This window comes from Coturnix japonica, chromosome 10 (assembly GCF_001577835.2).
Source record: "Coturnix japonica isolate 7356 chromosome 10, Coturnix japonica 2.1, whole genome shotgun sequence".
NCBI classification, from domain to species: domain Eukaryota; kingdom Metazoa; phylum Chordata; class Aves; order Galliformes; family Phasianidae; genus Coturnix; species Coturnix japonica.
Genome location: NC_029525.1, coordinates 5099694 through 5120023, shown reverse-complemented (window position 1 = coordinate 5120023; position 20330 = coordinate 5099694). Strand labels below are relative to the sequence as shown.

At 40.2% G+C, this 20330-nt stretch overlaps 1 protein-coding gene across 12 annotated transcripts in view; it reads left to right on the top strand.

Annotated features, from left to right (window-relative positions):
- TJP1 (tight junction protein 1) overlaps window positions 1-20330 on the top strand; it is a 154345-nt gene that overhangs the window by 98202 nt on the left and 35813 nt on the right. For all 12 annotated transcript variants that reach the window (XM_015872624.2, XM_015872622.2, XM_015872623.2 and 9 more), the window contains 3 exons: window positions 14459-14515; window positions 17984-18108; window positions 18287-18389. In XM_015872624.2, coding sequence (XP_015728110.2) covers window positions 14459-14515; window positions 17984-18108; window positions 18287-18389 — 285 coding nt within the window. The remainder of the gene's footprint in view (window positions 1-14458; window positions 14516-17983; window positions 18109-18286; window positions 18390-20330) is intronic.

Sequence of the window (20330 nt, the reverse complement as noted above, 5' to 3'; positions counted from 1 at the left end):
GTTGGCCCAGTGACTAATCGTGTATTATTTGTAAGGAGTAGCTAGACTGAAACACAGCACTTCTCAGATCAGCTGTTTGTTTACTAATTTTCAGTCACATAGTCAGACTTTCATGAAGACTGATCACAGCTCCCAGGACACTAAAAAAGGACATTACACAATAGAGCTTCATACAGTTATCCTTCTGGTTATGTTCTGATTTATCTGCTCTTGAGCTATGAGAGATAACAGGGCAGATGGCCTGCCTGTATAACAAAGTGCACTCTCCTACCAATGTTTGTGTGTGCTGACAAGAAAAGCTAATTGTGCTGTACTATCAGTGGTTTAAGAATTTTGGATTAAAACCCTCAGTGTTATAAACAGGAGGTGGCATTTTCCTAGACAGATGTGTAAAAATAAATACAAAATGAAAAAGAAAACTTGGATGAGGGACACAGAAAGAGGAAGGAGTGAGGCCAATTGATTCTATCCTCACTTGGATGATTGAGTTTTTAAGGTTTTAAACCTTTCTTTTGAAGAGAGGTTGTACCTAAATTGGACAGTCATTTGATAATCATGATACTGAAGCTCTCTTCCACCCACCCCCACAGTTTAATCTTTTAAGTTCTTTTATCCTAATATGGGGAAATGTTATCACACGGCTTGTGTTTGTGGGCCATTTTCTTCCTTAGAACTTCTCTTATGGAAAAAAAAAAACTCACCAAAAAACCCCACAGAACATGGAATTTTTTGCAGAATCATCAACTTCTCAAATAGTTTCAAAAGCCATCACAATTTTTTTTTCAAGCTGTGGCCTCTGATATGGTTTTTCCCATACACTGCCTCATCAAACAGACTCATCTGGTGTTCTGAAGCTAACTCTTAAGGTTTCTTGCTCATCCAAGAAGGATGTTTGGTGGGTTTTTTTTCCCTTAAATTTAGCTGATTTTGCAGGTTCCTAGGTGATTCAGTTGCTTCCTTCCCCAATCTATTTCTTGCAGTTGTGTAACTTGAGAGCTTTGGGAGCAGTGGTTGAATGAGCTGTGGCTGTAACCTAGGGTAAACAGGTAATTGGCCAAAATTATACAGGCATTTGGCCAAAAGTATGCAGGCATTTCAGCTGTTAACTGAGAGCTCATCCAGTTTCTTCTCCAGCTGGTTGGATAAACAGCTAGAATGTCACTCATGCCTTTTCACTTCAAAAAATGTGCTGAGTAAACTAAATAAACATCTGCCCATTAAGCACAGATGGGAAATGCTTGCCAAGAGGTGGTTTCGACGGGTAGCACATCTGAGTAGGTATGTGTAGACTTTTTATTTTCAGTCTGTTTGTAAGGTTCTTGTTCTGAAATACTCTACATGCTTGTCATCATCTTCGCTGTAGTGTGTCTGGCAACTGGGGAGTATTCTTTATGAAATGATGATTGCCTCGGGAGAAAGACATGTGGGAAGCTGCTGTGACTCTTAAACACAAAGCTTATCTGCCTCTGTTATTTATTGCTTGTTTGATTACTGTTTCAAAGTAAGGTTGAAGCTGTGATATCCACTATTACTTGCATCAATATTACTTATGTGGGTATGTCTCTGTAGACGTTTTCTGGGGGGTTTTCTCATTTGATGAGTCTTAGTATTGCAGATTTAAATAAAAGTACGTAAATGTAAATATTCTTTTTTATCTGTGTGCTTATAAAAGGTGTAAAGCTGCCTACTCGAGGAGATCATTTCAGTGATCTTTCTGTATTAGATATCTAGGTAGATAACTTCACAGGATGAGAATGGAGCTACCCTTTCAAGCAGGTACAGATCAACCTTCTTTTGTAAGCTGTGTCAATAGTTCTCACAGGTAAGACTTGACACCACTGCTGTCTTAAAGATGGTGCACTAAGACCACTGTAGTGTTAAGCTGCAACAAGAACACTGCTGAAAATGCTTTTATTTGCTGTTTGACCCGCCAACAGAAGGCTTTGTGTGTTAGAGTGCTGATGTGTCTAGATTTCCCTTTTTGGAAGTTTGTGATGGATGTTAAACTAATGGCTGCGCTTACAGAGCTGTAATCTTCAGTAATTTGGGGTGGTTATTGTTGAGCACCTGTAGGGAATACAAATTCTTCTTCTTTGCACTTTTGAAGATGAGTCTGAGGCAGCCAAAGCATTTATGAGTATTGCTTCTTGTGATGTTGGATGCTCCTTTTCATGGATTGGTCATGGCTTGGCTAAATATACTTATTGCATTTTTATCCTGTGCTGAAGTAGACTAATACTTTAGTGTGAGGGGGGAAGGGGAAAGAACAACCCAAACCCTTACCTGTGTTGTGAAACAAATGTCAGTTAAGGGTTGAAAAGTAAAGTACAGCAAGGAGAACTAAGCTTACTGCTTTATCTTGCGCGTTTTCCTGTAATATTTAAGGAGCTTGCATTTAAGACAAAATGACAGCACTGTGGTATGTTTATGCAAGCTGATATGTGCTACTGGAGATGTAATGCATTTGCTATTTCTGACGCAGAGTTCTTTAAAATCACATCTAGATGGCTAAAATGTGTCTTCAGTTTGCTTGCTGTGTAGTTGCAAGATGTAAAGCAGTAGAACAGGAGAAGAGCTTGGAAGTGTACTTCTTCTGTTTTGTCTTGTAGCAAAGTTATTTTAATAACAACAAAAATCATGCAGCAGTCTTAAAACCCCGTTGCGGATTTATGAAAGCTCAGAAAAGATGTGTTGTCACAGAAATGACCTCCTGGATGCTTGACTTCAGATCCCAAAGACATGGGCTGCTGTTGGTGAGGAAGACCTGAGGGCAGGAGGATGGCAAGTTGTTCTGCAAGATGTTTAGCCCTGTAATAGTGATGTGATACGCACCTCAAGAGTTGCAGGGCTGAGGATGGGGGTTTAGAACACTACATTCACAATATGGAAGTGGAGTGGAGCTGCTTTCTGTGCCACAAAGGGCAAGGAGTGCTGGCATATGGAGGGGTGAGGTGAAGGCTCTGTAAACCTGATCATTTTTTGGTTTGCAAAGCAGAATGTCATGCGTTTATAATTTTGATTCTGGTGGTGTTGAAGTGGAAACTGAACTTTCTGAAAGGGGAAATTTTATCCTCGTTTGAAACCTCTCAAATCCAAAGCCTTTCATTTTTAAATACGGTTTCTGGTAGGTACAGATGCACTTACAGTAGAAAGAAGCACAGCACGTATTATAAAGTAGCCCTAATCATTTCAGCCCACATAATTTATTGCCTAATTGGGAGTGTGCATTCCAGAGTGATGATGAAGGGGCGCGATGCAGTTCTGATTTACTGTGCAGACGCAGAAATTGTGGGAAGAGAAGTCACAGTGCTGTGTGTTTAAAGCTGCGGTGGTGAGGAGGCAGCAGTTTGTTTCACTTCTGTATTTATATCAACTCTTAAAAGTGGTCACGAAGATATTTTAGTTTTGAGGTTAACTTTTGGTTCCTGGTAGTTTTAAGTATGTCAGGCTTAAAGCACGTGGGATTTTAAAGCAAGTTAAATGATGGATTGTGATTTTTGTTGTTGTTTTTAGTTATTTTTGCTATTTGTTATCACCTTAAATGCTCAGTTTGGGAGAAGGAAGATGAAGGTTAAGCTGCAGCACAAAGATCTCCAAGCTCTATCTCATGGCAAAAGTTCTGCTGTTTCCTTACTCGCGAAGCTTTCTGAACTTGTATGATGTGTCACATAAAATTTGGTGTTTTAATTGAACTGCAGCAGTCAAAATAACTGACAGGCTACCAAATGGTGCTCGTGGAGAAGGTGGGTTTCTGCCCAGTTTCAAGTGTGCTGTTTTGCCTTGCATGTGTATGCCAGAGTGCTGCAAGGCAGTTCTGACCTGGTCAGCAAAGAATGCTGCCGAGTTAATTCCCTGCTCCCTTCCCTCGCTTTGATGTGCAAATAGGAAAGAAAACAGTAGCTGTGAGTCTGTGGGGTGGGATGGGAAAAGACACTATGTATCTCTGAATATATTCAGAGTTTAATTTGAAGCCTGTATAAAGCCTCTTGTCCACAAATTGCTGTGATTTTCTTCTAGAAACTTTAGCCAATGTCTCTCCTACCCGGGCTGAGTTCGGAAATGACTGGGGTATTGTTGGGCCTGGCCTTCCTGGCGGCCCCTGAATTGTTAGGGTGGGAGTATGGATGCAGTCCACAAGGAGGAAATCCAAAACCTGAAGTCCAAGAACGTGCTGCTGTTGAAAATGCTTTCTGTTTTATTTTTCATCTGAAGTTTTAATATATGGCAGTTTGCATCCAATTTTTTTTTATTTTTATTTTTTTCGAGATCTGCAAATTGGAAAGGGTTGTAAAGCAGTGGTAGAGGGAAAGGCAAGGCTGGGATCGTTGCCAGCAGAAAATCAGGGGAGGATTATAATCAGGCAGCTGTTTGCACTGGGCGGTAGCTCAGGCCTGCGTTCATTGCCTCTTGCTCAGTCCTGGCTCCCCAGTGGAATTGCTTTTGCTGCTGTTTATTCCTACCGCAGCTTCTCATTACCTTAGAAAGGTGTTTCTGGCTTGGTTGTAGTGACATGGGTGTTCCTGCTCCTGATGCGTGTCACTGCAAGGGGAGGGAGAGAAACATGTGGAAGTGTTTTCCTGGTTCTTCCTTGCTTGTATTTTACAATATACATAAATACCAGCTGCTGGTATTTTTCTCTTGTGCTCGTTAGGGGCCGTGATGTCTGAACAGATGGAAGCAGATGATTATCTTACTTTTTTTATGGGGCCATAATAAAGTGGAAGGTGGAAAAATGTGTGTATATTTTCCATAAAAATGTGTTTGTGAAACTTTGATAACAATGAGTCTTGTTTATCTTTCTGAAGGGAAACACCCGTATTTTTCAAATCTTTGTGTATAGTTATGCTTAAGTTGGAAAACAAACATGCAATAAACATGGTGGGACTGAATGGGAAGAAACTGTCCTTTTCTCGCTACCTGCAGAGCATGTCGTGCCCCTTGTAAAGCAGCTGGTGCTATGGCAAAGACTGCGGGTGCACATTGCTACATGCGTGCTGTGCTATGTCTGCTTCTGTGTTCGTGGTCAACAAATAACCCACCAGAACAGGCTTCCATTTCTCTTCTGTTAGTTTCTCTGCCTGCCTGCTCCTCCTGCACTCAGGAAAGCTGCCAGCCCCTTGGCTCCTTGATTCGGTTCAGTTAACTCTGCAAACAGAGGAGAGCCTGCCCTGACAATGCAAGCAGCGCTGAGCTGAGGTTGCTGCTGCAGCTCCTGGCTCTCGGTGTTGGCAAGCAGGAGCCCCCAGGAGCTGTTTTTCCAATTCTGTTGGTTCCGATGGGACAGGCCGCTTAAACTCAGTGGCTGCTGTGCCTTGCTGTGCAGTGGCGCTGGGTGCCCACAATCACATGGGACCCATCTGCCCCTTCCCCCAGGTATGTTGTAGCTGAAGTTGTACAGTCACTTCCATTTTTTCCTCCTGATGAGTAGCTAATAACTTTAATCGATTTGTTTTGCAGACACTAAACAAAAAGGACTGGTAAAAGATAAGCACTTAAGCTGCAGCACTAAGCTGCTTGGGGGGCCAGAGTTCATCTGTAGGTCTACAGGCTACCAAGCACACACGATGCCTTGCTGCAAACCAGGGAAGGACTCTCTGAGTTTCAATACTGGTAGCGTGCATCAATACTGCTTTGACTTTTTTACATTATGTGTCTCTTAACTTGCAGCACTAGCTGATATTGAGGAACCACTGCTGTGGTTTAGTGTGGTTAGGTGTAAGGATAACTGCAACATGTGGATTTTTTTTTTTTCTTCTTCAGTTAATAGTTGGTGTTTTCTGAAAAACCTCCTTGTTATAACTAGCAGATTGTGTGTGTGTGGTGAGAGACTGAGCAGCTGTTATGGTGGAAAGAGTGGTTGAAGAGCACTAGGTTATGTCTGCTTCAGCCAGGTAATTCATTCCCTTTTGCAGGGACTGTGTTTTGGAAAATTGGGAAGAGAGTACTTGTGTTGCAAAGAAGTAATGCAAAAGTGAGCTTTTATGGTAGGATGGGAATTCTCCTGTTTCACAAGGAAAAATGTCGTTCTGCACTTTCCATGCTTGCTGATAAGGAAGTGCGCTTACCTTGTCCTTGCTGACAGCTGAGCAAGCTGTGCCAGTGTGAACCTGTGTGCCCATCCCGGTCTCTGACAGGCAGGGCATTGCTGTGCTGCTCTCATTCTCACCCCTTTTCTCTCATTGACCTCTCATACTTCTTTTCTCCTCATCCTTAATTTAAAGGATGAAAACAAAAAGCTGCTCTTTTCCCTGTTCTATACCTTTTAAACCAAACTGTTGTTACTACTGTTTCTTTATTACAAAGTCACTAACAACCTTTAACTTACCCTAATATTCAACACTATTTGCTGTCTCCTCTTTTTTCAAGTCCTGTGTTTCTGTGTCCTTGGCTCTTCATTTACCTCCTTTGAATGTGCAGAGTTAATATAAGCTTAGAATTACAGTCTGTGCTGCAGGTGCTTTAGTAGCAGAGTGGCTGCTGAAATTGAATCTTATTAACTGACTGTTCCCCGAAATTGGAGTGCTGAGAAAGCATCTGTATGCCTGGGTGTCTAAGTAGGGAAGGGCACTTAACCCAAAGCTTTGTGATAGTGATAGATGACATTCAGAGGAAGTAACTCAGTACATGTTAAAGGAAAAATTAACCTATGTGTTATTTCATGTGTGATGTCCAAGTATTGAAGATAGCACGGCATCTGTGAGTTGAAGTATCATGCAAACCTCTTAAATGTATGTTTGCTCTGAGTGATGCCAGAAAGCTTTGAGCAGTATGTTGGAAAAACAGCTGGCTGTGTCTTTGGGGGATACTGTTGCCTCTCCAGAAGCTCTCATTTGATCTCTCTTCAGAGTCTAACAGCTGAAATGGATGTTTACCTGGTGCAGTGTGTGGTAACGGGGTAATGATCTTCTGGAGGAGAAGCAAGGTCACAACCTTCGTGCTTACAGTGAGGTTTTTGAGCATTGACTGCTGCTCTGATCTCCAGCTGTGTGTTTGTAACTTTGGGTGGCCCTATCTCACATTTGTGTATACGCTTTTTATTTTCAATTAGAAAGCAATATTCAGGTACATGAAGCTGACTTAAGTTTCTTAAATAAAACTGAAATAGCACGATGAGCTTTTGTATCGTTGCATAATGATGAGACAAACTGATAAGGAGCCAGCTCAGGTAGAATCAGCTGCTTGTGGCCACGTAGCATACAGAAACATACCAAGGGAGCAGGGGGTAGGGTTATTTCTGAGAGTGGAAACAAGCTGCAGGACAAAGTGTGCTGCTTAAGCAGTTACTTGTGCTAAGAAGGTGCTATTCTGGCTACACCTGAAGATGCAAAGAGTTAAAACATTAGATGGTGTTTCTTGAGGATCTAGTCTCTGAATTGGAGAAATTCACATCTGAACTAAAGCTGATCTCTAAAGATCAATATATGGAAACTATATCCTAACTTTTTTGGATCTTTGTCCTATTAATGCTAACTTCAGTTAGTATAATGGAGAAGTTACTTTAAGTAAGACAAAAAGGCCGACCTGTGGCAGTGGCACCATCACTCCTGAACGCAAAGCCAAGGCAATAAGCTGTATTTTATATTTCTGTTGTGATTTGGTTCTATTTTGTTAGTGTATTCTCCTGGAAGTCGTGATCTTTGAAATACTGCTTGCCAGCACTTGGGAGTTTGTGATTGTACATGATTTCATTGCCAGCTGGAAAGCAAAATGGAAAGAAGCAAAACAAATGAGGATCCCAAATTCTAATGATCTTTTCCCACGCCTTAGAGATCGTGGAACTAGTGAGCTTTGCTCAGCTGATGGCAGATACTGTTTGTTAACAGGGTGTTTGAGTGTTGTTCTTCAGCACCTGAAGTAAACTGACCTGAGATCACTGAGGTGTATCTTTACTGGGGCCTTTATGTTCTGCTTTGTTTTGCCTTACTACAGGTTTCCTGAGTGCCAGTGTTCAGCTGGTCTGGAATAATAGCATTCAGTAAGTCTATGACATAAAAACTAATATAAATAGTGGGATATAACTGGATCTATAATCCGGTTTTGACTTTTTTTTTTCTTTGGTTTTTTAATTTTCTTTCCACCAAAATGTGTTTTTCTTCCCTCTTAGCTTCTGTGTATTTTTGTCATTTGGTGGTTTCTCAGGTGTCTGAAAACTTCTGGAAGTAGAGTCAGCTGAATTAAGTGTTGCCTCCATGAGCAACAGTAGCCGAGGAGAAGCGCAGCTGAGCAGAGAGCTGGGTGACGTTTGGACCTGAGAGGGTGTTCTGGGGAAGGGAGTCATGCTTAAAAGAAAAGAACTTGGTTATTACATGGGATGAATTAAATATCAAGCTGCATTTTTAATTTGGAGAATTTAGCTGACACAAAGGGCAAAAATGACTTGCACAGTCATCTGGAAAGCTAGCAGAAATGGTAAGTTATTGGGGAAATGCATTATGTACCTGTAAAAAGGAATTAAATAAAAATATGTATATATATAGCAAGTCATCTTAAAAACCTTAGAGCGGGAAGCAGTGGAAAACATGTTAAGGTAATATAATGTGCAGAGGTGTGTGGTTATGGATGCATCTGTTGAGTTGAACAGAAGGATGAAAAAAAACTTAGCTAAAAATAGGTTTGGTTCTAGTTTTCTTGTCACAGGTGTACTTTGTGATGGCAGAGATGGCTTTTTGCTGTTGGCTGGGCAGGAGGCATGTACTGCTGTTGTAGAGTCCTCATTAAAATGAGCTGCTTTGAGAATCTCGGACGTGTTTTTAGCTTGGGTAGCACATTTTCAGCTGATGAGCTTTAATGTTCATCTACTTTTAAAATACATAGAGCAACATTTTTCATGTAGCTTACTCAATTATTTTCTTCTAGGTTTTGTTGCATAAGAGATCAAATACTCTGTATACACCCCAACATGTGTGGATGGATTTGCTCTAGACCCTGGCAGGGCTGCAGTCAGTGTGCACAGCAGCTTGCTCATGCTCCCACCTTACCAGCACCAGCTGCAATACCACGATTGAGATTGACAGTCCTTGATTTCAGTTCACTTGGATACTGAGTTCTGGAAATCTCTCCATTAAGATAAATACAAATATATAGGCTGATTGGTTGTGCTCTGTAGCCAGCACCTCTTCAGGAGGTGACCTGATGAGTATACAAATTTTGAAACAAGTATTTGAACTACTTCATCTTGTATGTATTTAGTTTATCTGTTCAGGAGAAAATGGTTGGTATTTCTGTTTCTGAAAGAAATGGCTGGTTATTGTCATTTCCATGGCTATAGACTCGGGCAGAACATGAGGCTAAGGAGTGACTTGTCAGCTTCAGTGGTGAGTGAGAACTTTGTGCTTGCACGAGCTGCAAGGCAAGGCCTCAGCAGGTGTTTTCCAGTTAGCACTGCTGTATAAAAGACATGAGTAGCAACTAGAGTGGAGTTTGGAACATCCCTGAGCTGTGCCTTCTCATCTCCCTTGAGTGAATTAGAGTCTTACATAAAGATATGTAAGAAAAAGCTCTGATTTTCAATTGATATAATCAGTCTGATAGTAGGATTCTATCCTCCTTGCACTAGTTGCAGTAAAAAAAGATTTTTAATTAACAGAGGCCTTTGTGGTATCTATGTAAGACAATTAGAACAAAGCTGTTGGAGTATATGGTGGTTGTAGTGTAAGCAGTAAGGACAAAGGTGAGTGTCTGCAGGAAGTCCTCCTGGTCGGTGTTGGAAGCAGTGCAGGGCTCCAAGTGTGTGCTGAGAGGTGGTGTGTTGGAAGGGGGAAATGACCTCTTCATTTTCTGTTCTAGACTGGCTGAGGAAGATTCTGTTTCCTTCTGTGGACTTCCTCAGGAAGCCATTGTTTGGGCTATTGGCTTTAGGGTATGGATAACTTTTTTAACTGGATGATGAATATAATCCAGTAGTACTCAAATAAACCTGCAGAAGTTCTTTCAACAGCTCCAAATGCTAATTGTTATAGTACAGACTTTATTTCTTGTTCCCTCAAGTGCAGTCAATCAAAATGGATTGATTCTGCATTTAACCTCTAGAATTCAGCAATAGAATTCTGCTGGACTTGAGAAGCTGACTTCTCCAAAGAATAATTTTGAGAATTAATTTTTGAAGCCAAATAGAAATAGTGTTTTTCCCCCATCACTTGGTACAGTCCATCAGCAGTTCATTCTTTTTTTTTTTCCCCTTCCAGGATCTCAGATCAGGAAATAGTTTCTCAAGGTTACTGTGACCTTTTCTTCTAGGACAAGTAGAATTGCTTTTACAGGTCAATATTTTATTGGAAGTAAAGGTAGATAAGAAGCAACAACATGATGCTGTAAGGTTGGAATGATGATGCTCTGCATGTAGTATGTCAAAACTTGTTCATAAGTGAGCAAATTATCACTGAACTTAATCCATCCTTCTTGACCCAGGTAACTTCACTTGCAAAAGCAGTTCAGATGAAATAAGAATGCTGGTTCCTCTTGTAAGCTCCATTAAACTTGCAAAGAAGCTTGGAAAGCTTCTTCTGTCTGATTGCAAAAGCACATGGGAGATTTGACTTCAGTCTAGCTGTCTTCTAGGTGCAGAAGTCTGAAGAATTGAGTGTTAACAGTGGAAGAAACTTCACTACAGGAACCCTGCATTATTTTTAGGCATGAGTTACTAGCTTCTCTAGCTGGGAATTGCATCTTTCCCAAATGTCAGCTTGAGCTGCCTTCTGCAGCCTGCGGGGAGATGTGGTGCTGCTGTGGGTCACAGCTTTCCCAACTGCAGGAGAGGCAAAGTGAGTGGTGCTGTTCCAGAAGCATGGCAGCGCTGGCAGTCAGTGAGGCTTTTGTTCGGTGATGGTGCTTGGAGGAAAAATCTTGATGCATAAGTACGGAATCACTCCTTTGGGAAAATCGTATTGTGTGTGTATTCATGTACCCAGAAATGCACAAAGAAAAGAGCAGCACAACAAAGGCATATTAATAAAATGAAGCACAGAGGGATGAAGGAAGCGGGGGAAGGTCGGGGAAGAAAACACCAGCATAAGAAAAATAGCAAAGAAATGTGGTGGGTATGGGAATAAAGAAGAACTTGTACCTTGTGAAGGACCCTTAGTCCACAATGGGGCCTTCATGGAAAGATGTTTAGTTGGGTGATTTTATATCTCAGAGCAACACCAAAGAGCAAGAACTTCAATTGTTTGCATATTGATGAATTGTGATCTTGTGTGTCTTTATTCTGAAAACAAACAGAAAAGAGATTCAGGAGCCATCTACAGAAGTGGTGGTGCTACTGTTTACATAAAGGTGATTCAAATGAGCTTAAGGAAACTTTGATTTAGGAAAGCAGAAAGTAAACCATTCTTTTTAATGCTGAAGTCATGATAACTATCCTTCCCTTCCAGTTTCTATTAGAGAACTACAGCAAATATGGGTATAGTGTGAGTTCACAGATTTATTTAGCCTGTGGCATTACAAAGATTCTTAACGGTTTCTGTTGAGTTACTCCAGCCCTAGACTGTAGCATCTCATTGTCCTATTCCTGGTTTCTAGTGGTGTGTGTTTGTTTTCCTGCTGTGTCACCTTGTTTTCCCCAAATGAATATTGGTAATATTGTCTGGAATACCACGTTGGCATCAGCTGCAGCAGGGCTGGTGCCATCATGGCTAACTTAATGCTATCTGCCCACACCTCTTAATTAATAGCTGCTCTTTCTACAGACTTGGAATTTACCTGTTTCCTCACAAGATGTGTGAAACTCAAATGTTCCATGCAGAACACAGCATTAGCGTACCCACAGTGTGTGTCTAAGAGCAGCATCTCAACAGACACCTCAGCTGATGCAGAGCAGCAAGAGTTAGTTCTTCTGCCTCAGTGTTGGTGCGTGGCAGGGTGAGAACCTCTGTGAGTCTCCATCAGGCTTCTCAGACTTCTATGAGTGAAGGCAGTTCCTCACAGACGAGAAGCAAACTCACTTCAGCAGTTTGTGTTAAAGCCAGCAACTCACCTCAAGCTGCCTTTGAACTGTTTTAACAGTCTGGATTGGACTGTTTGGGCATGCAGAAAGAATGAAAATAATGTATTACTTGGTTTGCTGTCTGACTAATGGATATTTGATGTTTCCAACTTTTGTGAATTTGAAACGAATGTAGTAGCAAAATTTGGAGAGGCAGTAGATGAGGAAGGAGATTGCTTTAGTGAAAAACGAAGGAGAATGGAAGTGGAAAGACTGAACTACAGTGGAAAGAAAAGTTAGAAACAGTAGCTCATCAGTAAATGTGATCAAGGAGCACCCTGGCTGCTTGGAGAAAGAAAGGTGGATTAACTTGTGTGGTAGTAAATGAGTTCTGGGGGGTTTGCTTTGTTTTGCTGTGAGGTATGGAGCTGTAGTTCTCAGAAACACATTGTGTAGAGCAGTGTAATTCTTCTTATTCATGGTAAATTTACCAGCTAGTCATATATCTTTCCCTCTTCAGCATTACCAGTTTTCTCAGCTCCAGCAGGAGCAAGTGCTTAGCTGGATAACTGAGTATTATCAGCCTTATCCAGGAGCAGGCAGTGTGTTTGAGCTGTGCCTTCGGGTGCCCTGCTCCAAAAACAAGCAGCAGCAGCAGCTGGCAGCCCTGGAGCTCTGCTGCCTGATCACCCAGTTGCTCAAGCTGACCTGCAGGCAGGTGCTCCAACTGCAAACCGAGGGGAGCACCTGTATGATGTGCCTGGGACAGGTGTGGTTAGTGGGATCCTGGGTTCACTTCTCCGCTAACTGGACTAACCTGATGCAGGGAGGGCTGCCTGTTTTGGTTAAAATGTCTATTGTGACTTGTGCAGACCGTTCTTGTATTCCTGCTTCACCTTTTTCCTAATAGGAGCTATTTAAGAACTTCTTCTGGAAGTTTGCATGCAGAGATAATTCTTCATTTGTTGAGATGTTTAGCCTGAGAAACACTTGCCAAAACTAAGACAGAATGAGAGCATCACAAATGGGGAAGAAAATCAGTATTCATTAACCGTTTAGCAAGTAGAACGTTCTGTTTTGTTTCAAAGACGGCACTGTTTGTGGAAGTTTTTACTGTGCTAAAATTGATCTGATGTGCTTTTAAAATACTTAACTGGAAAGAAAGAATCTGATCTGAGGCTCCAGTGGTGTTGATTTCTAATGCAGAGGAATCCACTGTGCTGAGTGAGAGAACCAAAGAGCTGATGGAAGGAGGTGTTTGCCAATTAAGTTGCACCGATGCTTTTAGGAGAAGTGAACCCTGAAAGAGAAATGAGCTGTAATGTAACACATCCAAAGAGCTGAAATTGGAGCACAAAATGCAGAGGGGGGGAAAAAGACCCTCAGCTTTTTGGGGTCATGAGAAGAGCTCGTTTGTTAAATGCAGTTGCAAGTTCTGGTGTTACCAAAGTGAATTAAGTTTTCATAGGTGTTCACTGTGGGAGTAAATGTTTCTGGTGTAGTTCTCTGTAATTATAGACAACTGGATGAAAAGTTGGGAACGTTTTGTTGTAATGGCAGTGTTGCTGCAATGATGGCTGTTTGTTAACAATGTGCTTCTTTCTGATTGGCTTCAGAGATGTTTCTGCTGTGATTTTGTGCTTTAGTTCGTGGATTGTTTACTTGTGAGAGGGAGGATATGGAGCAAAGCACTGGGCACTGCCTGTGGAAAGGCAGAGAATGTGGCAGCAGGAGGGTTGTTACTGCTTGCTGTGTATTTCCTGATGCCTTTCAACCTGTTTTCAAGGCTTTGATTCTTCCAGTTTTAACTCCCCCAGTCCATCTCCCCATTTCTGAATGTTTTTCGTGGCACATTTAGTGCATCTGCTCTTTTAAGCAGAAACGCAAGTATGTAAACACTGCCATAATGTGACTGTTTAATCCTGTTCCTTTTCCGAGACCTCATTTATTTCTGCGATTCTCATGGCGTTGACTGAAGAAATTAATGTACGCTGAACTGCAGTCTGTTAAGTGACCTGTAAGCATAACACAGTTGCAGGGGTACTGTGTTCTGCAGAGCTGGGTGCTCGTGATGAGCTGACAGTGATCTGCCTACAACTATGGAACAAGCAAAAGACAGAACATTCAAAAATGCCAAGTGTGAAAGTCAGTACATTATACTTGCAATCAGTGGGAAATGGAAAGTGGGCATTGGACCTTACTGTGTGCTTAATGAACAACCTAGAGAGACTGCATTACAGGTTTCTTGTAGTTCTTCCCTTTAAACTTAGTTCCAAAGTTAGTGTTATACCTAATGATGAGAAATCTCATGTCCGTTAAGTTCTGCTCCCTGAATTCCCCCCTTGAGCAAGAGAGCAGGAAGTTCAGATGTGACGTAAAGGCGGGCGATATCTAACAAGTGAGCCAGCTCTCCTATTACGGTTCAATATGAATATCACTGTTCACTTTGAGTGTGAGTTCCTGTTTGCGATACTAGACAGGTATTACAGCTATCCACTGTACAGTGAAGTCTGATCTTTGTTTTCTCTCTCTCTGTAGAGTGCAACAATGGAAGAAACAGCTATATGGGAACAACACACGGTGACTCTTCACAGGGTAAGCTAATACAATTGGTTGTGTGTGCCTAACTCAGGATGCTGGCAGGCTTTGAAAACAATGGGAAAAAGCCAGATGTCAGGAAGTGAAAGAAAAGGAAACTGTCCTACCCCTTTGTTTAAATTTAGAAGTGTTGTAAAAGCTCTGTGTGACAGTAATTCTATTTCGTCTGTTTGTTTCAGTTTAAGTTTCTAAGACGAGCCTGCCTACAAACACTTCTGCCCATCACTGGAAGTAGTTAGAAACCAAAGGGTTCATGCGTTAAAGATTGTACAGAAACCGTACTGCTTGTTTTACAATTCGAGTTGCAAAAGCTTTAAACAGTGTAGTTGGATGCAACTGAATGTATTCAAAATTGTCTAATTCAATGATCACTGATGGTAGATTTAATGATAGCTCGGTTTTTCTGGAAGGAGATGTTCTTATTAATCTAAGCAATAACTTTAATGAAACATCAAAGTGAGTTCAGTCAGGGTACAAAGGAATAATGAAACACTGTGGTATGTTTTATCTGGCAAGTGTTAAACAAATAGAAGGTTAGAATCTATTCTCAGCATTGTGAAGGGCTTTTCAGGATATTTGACTGTATATTTGTTTGCTAAACTCTAGACTTTCTTGTGACATTCTTGTAGTGCTGGGTTATCAAGTAAATAAAGGTATTTCTGCTTAGTTGTAAGAAAAGAAATGGTACCAGATTTGTTGCATTCTCAGTGTAGAAGTTAGCAGAAGTGGAATAGTCTGAAAACAATACTTCAGAGTGGTTGTGGAGTATTTCTGTGTGAGTTCATCTGTTGCCATCTTCTGATCCATGGAACTGCAGGAGATAGTCTATTATCTGCCCTGCAATGCTTTTTGAAGAGCTGGATTTGCTTTTTATAAAAAGAGATGCTGAAAAGTCACTGATTGTTTTTAATTTGGGCTCAGCTGAGGGCAGTGAGCTGGCTGCAACTAATGGACTGGCACTGAACCTCTGAACCTGTAGAGTAGGTGTGAGTGTTGGCTTCCTCTGCTTTTCATGTTGTTGTTATTTTTTCCTTGGTGGTGTTAGTAATTTTATTTTTTGGTATGTCTGCAAAGGTCTTTTACCTTTCAGTCCATTTGGTCAGTATTTGCTCTGGAACTGAAGGTAGACAAGTTGCTGGAAAAACCTGGTTGAGAATAAAACTTTGGTAAGTCTCCTTGGAAGAGGCAGAGAAATGCAGAGATGTCAGCACAGTGGCGAGCAGATCTTTGGTGCCTTTTCCCTGTGTGGAAAGAAGCTACTGCAGTGTGGCTTCTTGTTCAATTCAGTTAGCTGTTGTTAAACTTTTTTTGGATAAAAACCTATTAGAAGATATGACTTCTGTTACAATTGCCAGCTTTGAAAACAGAGGGGGATGTTTTGGTTGGTAATGGGCCTTTAAAAAGGGTGTATAATGCTGGATAGCCTTTGGAGAATGAGACTTAGAAAAGAGAAGGGAGTGCGTTATGGGAGGTAGGAAGTTCTTGCTGAAGAATGCTTCTTTTCTCACTTCCTCTTGCTGGGTTTCTTCCTGTTACCTTTGCATTTAAGAGGTGTCATTACCAATTAGGGACTGAGTGCTCATAATCCCAGTAGTTGCAGTATACGTGTCAGTTCAGATGCTTTGCCATGGTTCAGACACGAGATGTTTAATTTAAAAATATTTTTGATCCATCTGTTTCAGGTATCTTACAGAGCCTGTAACAGCATAGAGATCTGACTGCATAGAGATCTAAATCTGGTATTTAACATGGTACTTAATGATTTCCAGCACTGTTGTCAGAAGATGTACTACAAACTTCTTTGGGGGAGAAAAAGCAGCATGAACTTACGGGTTCTTTTTTTTTTTTTTCCTCTTCAATTTCTTTACTACACTTGTAACTTTGTGGGCTGTTACATGGCTCTTAAGAGACTGAGTCAGCCTCAGGTTCAGTTAAAGCTTACTGGTAGCTGCAGTTTCTTTTACTGAGAAATTTATATTTTTATATTCTTAGCTGTGATTCTGAGGGAGGGCCGTACACTTTGTGTTTGAAGTGGGATTTCTTTCATCCGTGGAATTCAAGGATTGAAGTATTAGAAGAGTTTCTTAACGCTGTAAAATAAAAATCACGTGTGTGCGCTCCTTTCTACTTCTGCCATGCAGCCTTACTGCAGGAACAGAACTGCACAGCCCCTCCTTGTGTTGCTGTTGTGCCGTCTGATGGGAGTTTGTGAAGTGAAACATTGCAAGCAAATAAAAGGCAGCTTTAACAAGATATGTGCTTATATCTTGTAACCCATAGTGATCATGTGGTTATTTCCCTCCTCAAATTCAGAGGTTTTTTTAGGAACTGGGTTCAGTTTTACAGCTCTGGTTTCAGTTCAGTTTATCGCTTTAGGCTGATGTTAGGCAGCGGGATAAAATGTGAAGCAGTAGGCAGAAGGTTATGGGAAGCTTTATTTATTTGAGCTCGTACATTTAAAACAAACAAACAAACAAAAAAAAAACAACAACAAAACAGGTTTTGATTTGTGCTTTCCAATTTGGGTTGTTTTGTATTAATATTGCTAGGCAGCTTTTCTCAGAGTGGTACTCTTCTTTTGACTACTTCCAGCATATGAGGCTGCATTGTTTCAGACCTGATGAGGAGGACATTGTTCATGTTCATTTTGTTCATTTGGTTTGTTGATTTGCTCTAACAAAAATAGAATGATAAGCTGTATGATAGATTTACAGTGAGTTTCTGTGTTTCTGAATTCATGTGATGATTGTATTTCTTTTCATGAGTGGAGACATAGTTTTTTTTGTATGTATCTTTATGGTTTAAGGAAAGGTAAATCTTTTTCATTTAAATCAAGTTTGACATAAATGTCTTAATCTCTCTTCTGCCTCCCTTTTCCCATCCAAGTATAATGCAAACTGAGTTCTATTTCTTAGAGTATTGGAAAACTGAAAGAAGGAACAGTAGTATGAGAAAGGGGAGAAAAGTTTCCTTGGCAAATGTTACTGTTTTGGAAAGTTCCTTGTGTGTTTTCATAGGCTAATATATGTATTTGCTTTGAGAACTATTTAAAAACTATTTAAAAACCTGATCTGCAACTCTGGTCCTGAGTGATCATTATGAGCCATTATGCTGCCCTCCTGCATGGCACAGGGTTTCACTTAGTGATTCTTGAATCTCGGCCACAATTTCTGGTTGATCTGACTGGAATGTGTTTGAAAAGATGTTCAGCCTTCTTTGGAGGAAGTCAAGTATGTGTAAAAAGAAAGCTGTAAGGTATGCCCCTACACAATTATTAAATAAACTTATTTTAAAAGTATATCTTTACTCTGATTTTAATAGCTTTTTTTGTGGCTTGCATAGCATTGCGTGGTTTGTTAACCCTTCTTCCGAAAATCTGCATTTCTCTCTGTGTTTTACACAGTAATGTGAATTGTTGCCATGTGAGTATTATTAAGTAAAATTGCTTCTCTTGCTGCATTACAGGCCCCTGGATTTGGGTTTGGTATTGCAATATCAGGAGGAAGAGATAATCCTCACTTTCAGAGTGGTGAGACCTCAATAGTAATTTCTGATGTGCTGAAAGGAGGCCCAGCAGAAGGACTGCTACAGTAAGTGTCAAACTACAGCTGCATTTGAATGTGGGGCATTTGTCTTTTTGGTGGTAGCTTAACCTTCTAATAATTTGGCTTTCAAGATATCAAAAACTCTTTATGTAGTAGGTCTATACCTTGTGTAATTTGTTCGTTTATAATTTCAACTCCATGTTTTCATATTTTGTTCTTTCAGAGAAAATGACCGTGTTGCAATGGTTAATGGAGTTTCAATGGATAATGTTGAGCATGCATTTGCTGTTCAGCAGCTGAGGAAAAGTGGGAAGAATGCAAAAATTGTAAGTGAATGTCCAAAGATTTAAGCATGCTAAATTCAGAATTTACAGAGCAGAAGTGAAGTGACATAATTTTTGCTGATATACATACAGGATCAGAGTTCTTGCATAATACCTACCTGAAAGGTGCTTCAGGTTCAAGGGATGATAATGACATGGTTATCACATGAGTCACCCAAAACGCTGTATCTTAAAATATGAACAGTCATTTGGTTTGCTAACCAAACAATCATGTTTGGTTTGTTTGGTTATCATATCAATAAACAGTAAAGATTCTTTTTCTTTTTAGTAGAGTTGTCCTCAGGTTGCCGAAAGTTTGATTCTTGGCTTTGTTTAATGTTACTTTTTTTTTTTACCAACTGCTCTTTTATCAAGTTTTTCACTGGCACTGTGTGCTAAAGATCCTTACCTACTATTCATGCACAAATGTTGTTCTTAGTCTCAGCAAACAGTGTGCCAAAGTAAAGTATAATTACCTTAATTCCTATAATTTTGTAGGCTTATTCAAAGTGACTGGCTGGCTTTTGAACTTAGCAAAACAGAACAGATGATCACTAGAGGGTAGTAATTTGTTTTTCTCTGGAAGTTTGAGTAGTTTTTTTTGTTTTTTTTTTTTTTTTTTACATTATGAAAAAAGTAGAATGCAAAAATAACAATCTTGGACTTCTTAATGTAAGGAAGGGTTTTAGGGGCTTGTAGTAAAACTTCAGTTCCAACAGATTTCAAGTACTCTTCTGTGCTTTAACAAGATTGCACAGAATTGTACCATGTTGTGCACTTGTGGGTTTAGCAATTATTTAAAACTTAGGAAAAATAAAAAAGTCATTGCAGTGAGCTGTGCAGGGGGTTTTGGAACCTAAATATTTGTTATAGTGTTCAATATTTTTATGTTGCTTGGTCATAGAAGTACTGTTTTCAACAGAAGTAGTGTTTTCTATACCTACATGGAGAAAATCAATGGCAGAAGTTCTGTGTGTATCTTCGTTTATTTGTTACATGTTAGGGAGTAAAATCCTAGAGACAGCCAGGTTTTATTCTGGAAAATGCCATCTGTGTTAGTGCAAACTGACTTTGAACTTTTATCAGGAATGTTCCCTTGTTTCTGTGGCCTACATAAACATAGCTTTAGTACTGGCAGGCTTCAAAGGTAAAGAGAATTACAGTCAGTAACACAGTTGAGTATACAATAGATTACATGTTAGTAAAAAAAGTTTTTAGCAGTGCCAGTGACTGACTGATTGGTGGGTTTAAGGAAAGAGAGGGTGTTCAAATATGCAGTGCTGCGGCAACAAAATAGTGCTGCAAAGGCTGTCATTACTACCCTTTTTCCTCCTAGTGTAGAGGAAAATAACTAATATATTTCAGTAGATGACTAAATCAGCTGTTCTTCTTGTTTCATTGTTTGGTTTGTTTTTTGTTTTTTTTTTTAAAGGGGAGTTTCTAGTAATCTGTACTGATGGCTGTCCTCTCTATTAGCTGAATAGACTTTTATGACAAGAATACAGGAATTCAGAGCATTCACAAGTATTTTCTTTTGAATTTGGCTTCTGATGTTTAATACACTGTCAGCATTGAGCAGCATGGAATCTGTTACACCTGATAAGCAAATTCTGTAAATCGATCTTGAGGTTTTATTCTGGGCTTCTTACTTGGCTTTAAAATCGCTTTTTCTCCAAGATAGGAAGTCTTGAGCTGTGATCTTTAATTTCTGTATTCTGGAATAAGGTGTGTAGACTAGGGCTTTAAGGGTTCATTTAGACCAAAGTATGTCTGTGTGATTCTGGACACAAAACAGTGAAAGGTCTTGGAGTTCATTTGTAATTGTCTTCCATCATGGGCTCATTACTTCTTTTCTTTCCAGACCATAGCAGGTTCTCAGGAGACCTTGTTAGAGAGATTGTTCAAAGGCTTATGTCGCTGTAGTGATAATCTTGCCTCATGTGC